The 12,181-nt window shown below is 41.4% G+C and overlaps 1 protein-coding gene across 1 annotated transcript; it reads right to left on the reverse strand.

Annotated features, from left to right (window-relative positions):
• Window positions 1-317: 317 nt before the first annotated feature.
• On the reverse strand, window positions 318-11,223 carry Clec2ml1 (C-type lectin domain family 2, member M like 1). Its single transcript, NM_001194985.2, has 5 exons — window positions 10,958-11,223; window positions 10,394-10,480; window positions 5,388-5,575; window positions 4,331-4,440; window positions 318-1,220 (listed from the first exon to the last, which is right to left on the reverse strand). Exons 1-5 carry the CDS (start codon window positions 11,013-11,015, stop codon window positions 1,106-1,108), a joined length of 558 nt encoding a protein of 185 aa, NP_001181914.1. The 5' UTR covers window positions 11,016-11,223; the 3' UTR covers window positions 318-1,105.
• Between the last annotated feature and the right edge of the window lie 958 nt (window positions 11,224-12,181).

Raw genomic sequence — 12,181 nt, forward strand, 5'->3', positions numbered from 1 at the left:
CTTCCCCAAGATTGTTTCTCCTTCAACTTCTACAATTCAAACCCAGGGCCTAATGACTCTTTAAGCGACAAAGTTGCCTAAATGCTGTGAGATCCTTGCCCTCCCTTTGAAGGAACAGTAGCTAGCAGCTATTTAGAGGAGCATAGGCTTCAGGATCTCTTGGTTTTATGCCACATGTTGTCTATTACCTTTTCTTCCTCCTTCAGAACTTCAGTCCTCTTCCCATAGCCCATTTTCTTGTTTACAGACTGTATCCCTTCATGTTTGCATATAAAATGCAAACTCTAAGATCACATATGAGAAAAGACATGTGGTAGTTGAAGAGATTGTTTTTTTAATGATGACCAGTATTGATGTTTGTGCCCTCCTGTCTTCATGATCATTTCAGTGTTATCCAGAATCTGAGTGGAACAGTTTTTGGAATTCAGGCTAATCTCCATGGATTCTTCAAGGTCACAAAGCTTCTTTCTTCATGTTCCTCTCTACCTCTGGGTGCTCACATTCTGCTCACCCTGACTCATTGCAAAACTTGCATCCTTCACTCTTTCAGCAACTATGGCAACTACAAATTCAGGTTACCTTAAGTCTTTCAGTTTGGCAGCTTGACCAAAGGTCTAGAGACATATGGAGTGTTGCCTGGTCCTCAGTGGTGACACAGGGTCCTCAATCAGAATAGTTTACCCCTTATGCCTTCCTTCAGTTTCACACAAATCATGTATTATTTGAGGACAAACAAAACATTTCTTATGCTCACCCTGTCCTGCAACTCTTCTTTTTCTTTTCTGAAGATGTCAATGAATTTTAGACAAGCAGAGGGATCTTTCTCTTTATTCTTTATGCCCCCCAGTGTGCTCCACTGACATGAAGCACTTCTGAGTAAGGTCCTCCATGGCCACATCTTCAAATGCACCAACCTGGATGATCCAGCAGCACCACATCAAACTTAGTTTAATTGCTGGCTTCTTAGTAACTATTTCAATGAAGATAAAATTCATGTAAAAGTTTATCAGTCCAATTAGATTTGAAGAGATGTCAGTCAGAAGAATTACACATCATGGACAAAGCAAGACACTGCTCTTCATGTTCTTTTGGATGGAAGAAATCTTCAAGGGCAATGGCCTTCTTGGGTGCAAATATATTCTTTTAGATCATTACAGTTGGTACTGTCTATGCCACTTTTATGCAGGAAGGCACAATGACCATAGTCTTGGACTTCATACCTGGAATAAAACAAAGGGATGACTTTTTTATTTATGAGACCCAATACAGCCTCATATAGTGAATAAATCTAAACTTTGGTGATCATGGTTCAAATGTGCTCTTTGGAGAGGAAGCTATGCATGCTGTTGCTGTTCTCTTGCCAGTCATTAATACTTAACCTCCTGGCACAGATAAGAAGGTGCTGTGTGACTCCACTCCTCAAAAAAATCATCATGGCTCGGCACTCTATGCTTCTAACAAGGAAGAAAGAAAACATGCTAACCATTCAAAGAGGGATCCGATTCCTCCATGCATGTGGTAATGAAATGAGTAAGTTAATGTATTAAGGCACTTAGAGGTAGTGCAGGGGGAGAGTGTAACTGTCATTTCAGGGAACATCTTTTCATGCTTCTCAATCCAGGTCTGTCATAACTTTGCCATAGGCATTCACTTTGCCACTCTAACCAATTCTAGTGTGAGATAAAGCCTTACTTCCTTGGCAGAGTGACAGGGTGTATAAAAAGTGCTACGCGGAACTGCTAGCAAAAGTTTTCTAAGTTTTCCTTCTGTAGGTCACATATACAACATGTAATATTGAGAATTCCAAACAAGAAAACACAGAATAGTGAGTCGTGGTGAAGTTCTGATGATAACGTGATCAAAATGCCTTTGTTACCTTGGTTACTTTGAACATCACCACTGGTGTACCCTTTGTTCATTTCTAAAGAGACCCTCAAATTTTAGTCTTATTCTTAGTCTAAAATCTGTGTGTATAGTCAACTCTTTGGTGTCCTTGAAGGAGTTAAAGCTATCACCAGTCACAGACACTCAGGTCGGGTCCCCTACATAAAACAATGCAGTGCTTGCATAGCTCCTGTCGCAGACTTCAGGTTGTCCCCTAAATAATTTATGTAGAATCATGTCCATGTTAGATAAATAGTAGTGATGCTGTCTTGCCAGGCTCTGATGACAGGAAAATAAGTCAGACACATTCAATAGAAGTACAATCAGTTTACTCTCTAAAAGTCTTTCACCTGGGGTTGGTTGAGTCCACACATGGAGCATGTAGATGGAGAGGTGCTAGACTTCCATGCTGAGACATGTCCAGTGTGCCAATGTTCCCATGAACTATTATGGGAAATCCATACGAGGAAGCCCTACTCCTTGATGGTGCAGAAAGTAATTGTAATTAAAAAAATAGAGTTTGAAAAAGACTTACTAAATAAGATGACTTTTGATTTTGGTATTTGGAACTTAGACTCCATATCTGGCTTAAAGTATCTTTTGGTGAACCCTAATCTCATATAATCTGACTGCTCTTTCTCTGTCATGTTGGGAGTGAAGCCAGGGCCCTTTGTATCCCTAGGTATGTCCCTAACCCCACGCACCACTGAGGCTCTTTTAAGAAGAAACAACTGAGGCACTAGTATGTATATAGGTTGAGCCAGAGGAAGACAATGTGAGATGGCAGGAACCTATGTGGCAAGAAGAGAAGACAGAGAAAACAGACCCCAACGACACCTTGACTATTGACTTCCAGAGCCTAGATCTGCTGCTTACACTGTGTCATTTATTGTGGTAACCCTAGCAAACTAATGCAGCACCTTTCACCAGCTCATAGCTTTACCTTTCTCTCAGTTTTTCTTCTTCTGTTTTTAAAAGTGGGATACGTAACATCTTAAGCTGTCATAGATACCATAGTTACCATGTTTTGTATTCAAAATTTATCTTGTGTCATATATTTTCTTATATGCTTTCAAAGTGGAAAACTACAATTACTGGTTATGTTGCTGCTTGCAAGTCATTGTGTGTTTTTAAACTAAATTTGATGGAAATACAATAATCCTAGAAACTTCTTTCCATTGAAACACTACTTCTGCAGAGGAATTTTATATTAATACCACAGAGCGAGCAACTGCTGTGGAGAAGGCACTCAGTACATGGCAGTTTGTAGCTACACTGTGAAAAATACAACCTTCTAAGTCTTTAATTCACTATGAAGTTGGGGGTGGGGGGTTAAATGCTTCCAGAACAAAAATAGAGTCTAAAGATACAATTAATTTTTTGCATTTGGGACAGCAGAGTAGTTCTGGAATTTTAAGTAAAAAGAAAACAAACCTCTCTCTTCCCAATTTATTCTCAACCATATTACTAGTCCACTGTTGGATAAAGAATTTACACACACACACACACACACACACACACACATACACACACACACACACATCAAATTTAGGTTAAAAATACACAATGACTTGATATATATATATATATATATATGTATGTATGTAAGATATGTATATATATCTTCAGATCCTTACCAATAAGAAGTGAAAGGAAATACACACACACACACACACACACACACACACACACACACACACACACAAGGTACACACAAAAACAGTCTTACTCAGGCAAGAGCTAAACTGCCCAGACTTAGGTCAAGTCTAGAATGAATGGAAGACAGTGCAAAACCTACCTAAACACATAGAAACAAACACTGGTGCTTGAGGGCATACTATTCCTAGATACCACCAGTTCACCTGAATCTTCTCTTCAGTGTCTGTTGGAAGGCCCCTTTAAGAAATGTATTTCAATGCCAGCAGCAAACCACTGAACTGAGAACGGGACCCCCATTGAAGGAATCAGAGAAAGAACTGGAAGAGCTTGAAGGGGCTCGAGACCCCTTATGAACAACAATGCCAAGCAACCAGAGCTTCCAGGGACTAAGCCACTACCTAAAGACTATACATGGACTGACCTTGGACTCTGACCTCATAGGTAGCAATCAATATCCTAGTAAGAGCACCAGTGGAAGGGGAAGCCCTGGGTCCTGCTAAGACTGAACCCCCAGTGAACTAGACTGTTGGGGGGAGGGTGGCAATGGGGGGAGGGTGGGGAGGGGAACACCCATAAGGAAGGGGAAGGGGGAGGGGGATGTTTGCCCGGAAACCGGGAAAGGGAATAACACTCGAAATGTATATAAGAAATACTCAAGTTAATAAAAAAAAAAGAAAAAAGAAAAAAGAAAAGAAATGTATTTCAAGAAACAGTAGATGTATCTGTTTATAGAGGTAGAATTTTTACCACAATTTATGATTAACACTAAATAAATATGAAGGCTTACCAATTATTGTATTTACTTCCATTTGTCCAAACCCAGGGTCCGCGAAAATCTTTTTTGTACAGTCCAATCCAAAATGTTTGTATATCCTCCATTTGCTTCATTACAATATCCTGTGACAAAGCAGAATGCTGTTAGGGGTATCATCTAGTGGTCTTATTATCAGTATATAAAAATGTTACTGCCTTTGTCTGACTCCATCATGCTCTTACCACAGGTCCTGCAGGGGAGTTGAGTACCTAACACCCTGTCTTTAGTTACATCAGGGAAAAAAATTTTGTAAAAACTAAAGTTAGAGTAGGAGCAGAGGGGGTCTCTGACTACACTGCCTGCCTTTGGAATCCTTTCCTTCCCTTTACTGGGCTACTCCTGTTTAGCCTCAATAGGAGAAGATGCTTCTAGTCTTACTGCAACTTGTTATGACAAGACAGGCTGATAACCATGGGAGGCCTCCCCTTTTTGGAGAAGAAAGGGAGGAAGAGAGGATGGGATAAGGGGAGATGCAAAGGAGGGACTGGAAGGAGACGAGGGAGGGGAAGCTGCAATCAGAACATAAAGTAAATAAAATATTTATTTTTTAAAAAGACTGAGGTTAGAACATAGCACTTTGGCCTTAATTCTGAAACAGCTCCCTGTTTTGCCTGAAGCAAAAAAACTCCAAGTTTCTGTAATGGCTTACCAGACCCCATGGTAAGCTTTAGGCAGGGTGATTGGCTATCTTTTTGGTTCCTTGACTATTCCAAGCATTTATCCATCTTAAACCTGTGCTCCAGCTAATTTATTTCCCCAGACTCTTCATCTCCTAGGTGCTCCCTTGACTACCTGCCCTACCTGTTTTATTTCTTTGCTCAGATGCCATTATTTCAAGGACATGAGCTTGTTTCCAATCTACCCACTTGGAGAAGTGAAAAAATGCTTTGATTTGTATCTAACATACTGAATAATTTATGTATTTTCCATTGCTACTTCTAGTTTTCTGTCTTCCTCTCTGAGCTCCAAGTTCGCCAAAGCCAAAAGATCCAAGTCTTAACTATTCAGCATGCCAAGCGGGAAATCTAACCAATTCAGTCTGGTCGTTGAACACAGCAAGAGTTGCATCGTGGAATTTGCAGGTCTCTTTGGCAGTGAACCATGAATTTGCATGTGAGAAATGAGTGAAGCAGTTCCGATTTAATTTGTTCCAGCCATGAAGGCAAATCTTTACTCCATCGCTGCACACCTCGTTTTTGGTTTGTCTTGTAACTGTAACTGAACACAGGACATGAAGATACTGTGAGAGAAAGGAGTCTGACTTTCATTGTGAAAGATTCCTCTGAATGCTACAATGATAAAAATACATTTCACGTTCATATCACTTTTCAGTCATTGGACTTTAGCCATCAAGTCCATGATGAAAGGCTAACCAAAGTGGACAGCACAAGTGAAAGAAGCATTGGAGAATTAAGATTACATGGAATTAAGACTATACATGGACTGACTCTGGACTCCAACCTCATAGGTAGCAATGAATAGCCTAGTAAGAGCACCAGTGAGAGGGGAAGCCCTTGGTCCTGACAAGATTGAACCCCCAGTAAATGTGATTGTTGGGGGGAGGGTGGTAATGGGGGGAGGATGGGGAGGGGAAGCCCATATAGAAGGGGAGGGGAAGGGTTAGGGAGTTGTTGGCCTGGAAACCGGGAAGGGGAATAATAATCAAAATGTAAATAAGAATTACTCAAGTTAATAAGGATAAAAAAAATTACATGGAATTTAAAACTGTAGTGATCAATTTCCAGAAACATAACATCCTTTATTTCTCTCCCATTGTTATGATAGTGGAATTTATTTACTTATTCTCTTACTTCTCTTAAAAATGTATATGCCGGGGCTGGGGATTTAGCTCAGTGGTAGAGCGCTTACCTAGGAAGCGCAAGGCCCTGGGTTCGGTCCCCAGCTCCGAAAAAAAGAACCCCAAAAAAAAATGTATATGCCACACGAGACAAGTTTTCCTCCAAATGAATCCTCTATAGCTATTACATCAAAGGGTTGGTTCTCTCTCAGTGACCTAACCAATATTCAGCTGTTTCTCAGAAACAGCATTTCCTCAAAAGTTGAAGTTACTTCTTTGTCCTTTGTTCTTGAGTGAATTAAAAAAAAATCGGAAGAAAAATTACTAAAATTGTATTAACTTTTACAACATTTCCTATTAAGCTCACAGAACTAGATACATGAAGTTACATATTTACAAATAATCCTGAAAGAAACAATATTTAAGGCACTTCTCCCATGCCTTGAAAAACAAATAGACAGACAGATATATAGGCAGACAAACTATCTTGCTCCCGCTCAAGCTAATGAAGAGGAGACTATTCAATTGAAAGCGTTAACCAGCAGTAAGGTTCTATATACCCCCAAAATATTCATGTCACTGAAATTACTTGACAAATACCACAACCCAAATTACCCCAAAATATTTGGTTCAAACCAACAACTACTATCAAAGTCAAATAGTTGGTTCAAAATGTAGGCTATCAGAAATCCAATTTTATCATTCATCTACTAGTTTATTTATTTCGTTTGTACATCCAACCACTTCCAGGCTAACCAATTACCCCGTGGCAGAGATTTATGCTTTTGTAGTTCTTAGAATACAGAGATGAATATAACGTGAAAAAAAAGCCTTGCTTTCATGAATGTTGCATGCCTGAGACCATACAGTTTCTTATGAAATGCACCCAGTTCAATGGATAGGGATGACTGCTGGATACCTACGACAACATTCAGGGTAGGGTTAGACAAAGGTGATGCCTAGTAAAGACCTGAAGAAAGGTAGACTAGGGAGGTATGGCTGCCTCCATGGTAAGAATGTTTTCCCCCTAAAACAATGGGAAGGGGGGATTGTTCACCAGATAATGAAGATGTACATGTTCCTACACACCAAGTGAAGGATTGAGTAGTACAGGTCATCGAAGTCCAGGGTCACTAGGTGCAATAAGGACAATGTAACCATTCATTGGACATTGCTCTAAGTGACTAAAAAACTATGCAGCATTTCTATCAGATCTGATAACTCTTCTGAATTGTTCAAAATGAAGGTGTCATTAGGCACATGTGACTATTGAACCTTGAAATATGGCCAGTTTAAATTAGACTCACTTTTATTGTAAAGACAATGTAGAAGAAATGTAAAAGTCTAATTAATAGAACTTACGCCTATGCAATATATATTGGCAATTGCTTTAAGAGATCAAGGGTAGAAGAGAGACAATATCAGAGTATAAAGTGCGATCCAGTCTGGTTAACCAGAGAGGGAATGGAAAGAGTTCACATCTGCCTCAGGGAAAGAAAAGGCATAATTTACTAATTATATTTGGAAAGTCAAAAGGAGGTAAGAGAAAATAAGGCCTTTTGGCGTTCCAGTTGGGAGAATCCACTCACTGATTCCTCAGATGAGGAAGACCATGAATGAGTGATATGCAGAAAGAGAGACTGATGAGAGGTTCAGACCCTGAGGCTGCGGCTCATAAACGATTTATCATGGAGGTATGACGACCTGAGCTAAGTCTCCAGAACTCAAAGAAAAAGTTGGATATGGTGAAGCTCTCTTATAATCCCACAAGTGGACAGGCACATCCCTGGGAGGTGTTGGCCAGCCAGCTAAACCTAACCTGAGCCACAGGAACTACTGAGGGTCCTTTTATTTTTTTAAAAACAAAGAAAACAAACAAACAACCAGAAAAAAAAAAACCAAGGTGGATGAGTCCTGACTCCACTGACTTCTGGTTTCTACTGGAATACATTCTCTCTCTCTCTCTCTCTCTCTCTCTCTCTCTCTCTCTCTCTCTCTCTTTCTCTCTCTCTCTCTCTCTTTCTCTCTCTCTTTCTCTCTCTTTCTCTCTCTCTCTCTTTCTCTCTCTCTCTCTCTTTCTCTCTCTTTCTCTCTCTCTTTCTCTCTCTCTCTTTCTCTCTCTTTCTCTCTCTCTCTCTCTTTCTCTCTCTCTCTCTTTCTCTCTCTCTTTCTCTCTCTCTCTCTTTCTCTCTCTCTCTCTCTTTCTCTCTCTCTTTCTCTCTCTCCTATGCACACATACAAAGAGATAGAGAGGAGAGAGAGATTTCACAGCATGAATATTATTAAGTTTGAGATATTTATTAGCCGATCAAAGTAGCTACACTGGTTTAAAAATGATTAAATTCAAGGAAATGTCCAAGATTGGAGATATATTTATGTGATAAAGGTCCAAGGCTAGTCAGAAGGCTGACAAGCCAACAATGCCTCAAAGATTGTATACACGAAGAGACATGTTCAAACACTGAGGCCAGTAAGAGCAGAGGGAAAAGAAGAAATGAGCAAAGGAAATAAAGTCAGTTGTGCTGTATGCAGGAGACATAGTGTATGGCCTTGAAGGCCAAAATGGAATTACTTTTTGGGAAGAGTCAAAAAAAAAAATGATTAAAGATCCGGAGCTACCGGAAGTTGATGTAACCACCTGTTCTACAGAAGTCACCAGTTCACCACTCTCTTCCTCATGCATCCCAGTGACACAGTTTCCACTCTTCTATGATGTCCTCTGAGCCTTGCGTGGAGAAGGGTAGTGCCAGTGACTCATCTGAAGTTGAGTACTTACAGTTACTTATACTTGCTAGCTTGGCCAGTGATCTGTGTCTGCATCCACCACTACCTGTTTCGGAGAGACTTTTCTCAATAGCCAACAGGTAGAAATTTCAATGTGAATGAGGGAGGCCCTCCCTTTGAAGCCCCGAACTTGCTGGACGGACAGTAGATCCTTACAGAGGGAGGAAGTGACTCTTCTTTGCGGACAACTCTGCAAGTGCTAATTGGAGTCAGAGGGTTAACAACCACTGAAGAATGAAGGGCAAGAACATGGAAGGGAGCCATTGCAGATGTTACGAAGGAGATGGAGATGATCTAAATATATTGTATAATAGTGTGACATTTTTTTAAAGAGAAAAATTATTATTAAAAAAATGAATGTGCATCGTCAAGTAAGATGAAAGGAACAATGGCGGTGCTGGGGATTTTGCTAAACTTGACTACAGGTTTTACAAGAAAAACTGAAGCAGAAACCTGATCAGAGTGGATTCAATATTAGAAAGTGCAGCCCCTGGGGTGTTGCTCCAAGTTAGATCCCGTGCATAGCATACGAAAGGCCCTAGACTGGGACCAGCTCTAAACACCAACTGTCCTCTTGGAAAACTAAACTAAACCAAATAAAAACCTAGGAGTTTGAGCTGGAGATGTAATCTAAGGGCAGGCCATGTGCTCAGCCCACGAGAGAGCCTGAAAAGAGAAAGGAAGGAAGGAAGGAAGGAAGGAGAGGAGAGGAGAGGAGAGGAGGAGGGCAGACTGGCAGGGAGGGGAGAAAGAAAACACTTCAAGGTTTCTGTATCAAGCAGTTACCATAAGTACTACGCAAAGGAAGAGTAGGGGCTAATGACCTAATTTATGACCTACTGTGCTGCTGTTAAAGACTGTGCTGCTGCAGTGGAATGTGAACAGCTATGGTGGATGAGGGAGAAAAGCCTGGTCACAGAGTGAGGTGATACAGGACCTACTGTAGAACCGAACACTCCACTGTCAGGAGAGACCTTGTGGTGGTAATGGTGGGTGGCCATGTCTCCCACCCAATGTTTCTATCAGCGTAAGCTAGAACCAACGTTCCACTCACCTGTGGCCCCTGAGTTAACACACTCTGGAAATGCAGCTCAGCATGCCCCACTTTGTTTTCCCCCTCCCCCGCCATTGTAGCTGGCATCATTTTTGACAGGAATAGAGTGCCTACAAGAGCTTACCATTGACCACACATACCCAGCTCTTCCTAAAGCTTTACCAGGCCACCCTGACTCAAAACCCCTCCTTCTTCCTGCTTCGATCGCATGAATTTCTGCCCAGCAATTCCTCTAGAAACAACTCTCACTTGTTTTCAGGAAAACCCATCCCAGCTGGCACCCCGTTTGAATGCAATAGATGCTTATCAATCGACTGATCTAGGAGGTAAAGCAGGTGGAGGGGTCAGGCAGAACAGCCAATATGATTATCAGGGGTTTTAGCAGAAACTGATCACTTACATTTTTTAGGAAAACTGAAAAACCCCCAAAGAAGAACAGCAATAACACCAATTACCAGGATCCAAAGGGTCACCACTTTCTTTAAATCTGCACATAAAGCAAGCAGACAGGTTACTATTTACCAGACAAAAAGCAACAAGCAAACAAAACCTTTATTTAAAAAGCCCTAATCTCTGTATCCTACACACTACTCTATTAGGAAAAGGGAAAAGGAACGAGGGTGTGACTTTGGCTTCTGTCTCTAGAGTACTTTGAATCTACTTGTGGCCCTTCCAAGAGCTGAGGGAAACATTCTTTAGCAAGGCGTGCACAACAAAAACCCAGTCCCCACTTTTGTTTTTTTGAGGGGTGGGAGTGATTTTTATGAAATGCCTCCTGTTGCAGCAAGGGTGAGGTAGAACGGTGAGAGGGAGTGTATTGTCTTCATTTTTTTTCTTTTAGTTTTGAGCCTTTGCTGATGATGAGTGCTTTCACTTAAGGTCCGTATCTGTACCCTCTGCTTCACAGGCAAAGCCTGGGCTACCAGTCTCAGCCTGCAATGAAACCCTGCTGTCATCTCCTTACCGAATGTTAACCGGTGGTGGCTTGACTGAGATAGTCTGAGGGAGCTTTCGGTCTGCATATAAATGGCGCTTCAGTGACTACAGAGGTTGAGAAAATTCTTAGGAGGGAAGGAGAACTGATACTTATATCTGTTGTCCTCAAAGCTCTGGATTCGGAGGGCTGGGTTTCTTTGGGATCAAGGCTAGAGTAAGATTGAGAGATGGGTGAGGTAGCACCACTCCAGCGTGATTGTTCTGCATGGTGGGCCACAGGACATCTCACTGGCCTTGTCCTCGCTCCTCTGAGTGAATAACGGCAGAGGCAACAGGATGCACTCCAACGGTGTCTCGCTAGCAGCCCGATTGGCTGGTGGTCGTCATGGGGAAGCCTGATTAGCATCCTCTCTCCCTTCAGCTATCCAATCAAAGCAGATCACAGCTTCCCCCTTCCCCTGATCTTTGAGTAGTCTCCCTCCAAACTATCTGATAAAGCAGTGTGACTTTAGGGTTGTTTGAACTAACTGTAAATCTCACTAATCCTCTCTTGGTCTTTGAGCCCTACACCCATTTTTGTTTTGCTTTTAATCTCTTTATTTCCAATGGTCCTGTGAATTGTGTAGTGAAGTTTCGCAAAGTAAGCTCATGGTAGATTAAGGTTTGTTTCTTACACAGGCAACTATCACAGATGCTTGGAATGATAGATTCCCGCAGAAGCTGGAATCATGCCTACAGATTTCAATAATTGAAAGAGGTGTTACACTTTTTGTTAACTTTTAATTCCTCCCCCCCAAAAAAACCTATTTTTTTTATTTTGTATCGGGGGATTGAAAGATCAGTACAAGGAATATCTTAAATCCATTGTAATTCAAATATAAGAAACACCAGCATTCCCATGTTTTATATGTCGTGGCACACATCTGTAATCCAATATAAGAGGATTGTTAACTAAGTTTGCTTTTCTGTTGCCGTGATAAAGACACTGACCAAAAGCTGCTCAGGGGAAAAGGGAGAAAGACATCAGAGTGGCTGCTTCTGCTCTGCTTCTAGTAGGCATTTGAACAGAAGGCAAGGTTTCTTGCCGGGTAGAGTTTCTCAGGGTCAAGATTATTGGTGGGATTTCAAGTCCTGAAATTGGGGTTGGGGGAAGCTCAGGAATTGGTGGGTTTTCATTACCAGCAATTGGTGGGTTTCTGTGGCAAGCTGGGAAAGTGGTGCGATTCTGTGTTTTGGCCCTGGTCTTGGTCTT

Source organism: Rattus norvegicus, chromosome 4, assembly GCF_036323735.1.
Source record: "Rattus norvegicus strain BN/NHsdMcwi chromosome 4, GRCr8, whole genome shotgun sequence".
Classification (NCBI taxonomy): Eukaryota; Metazoa; Chordata; class Mammalia; order Rodentia; family Muridae; genus Rattus; species Rattus norvegicus.

Excerpts from the sequence above, each read along its gene's own strand:
- Clec2ml1 (NM_001194985.2), bottom strand. The coding sequence starts at position 11,015 with ATGCAGACCGAAAGCTCCCTCAGACTATCTCAGTCAAGCCACCACCGG. Across the intron at positions 10,481-10,957 it reads CCACCACCGGTTAACATTCG|ATTTAAAGAAAGTGGTGACC; the intron begins GTAAGGAGATGA and ends CTTTATGTGCAG. Across the intron at positions 1,221-4,330 it reads GGAAGTAAATACAATAATTG|GTATGAAGTCCAAGACTATG; the intron begins GTAAGCCTTCAT and ends GTTTTATTCCAG.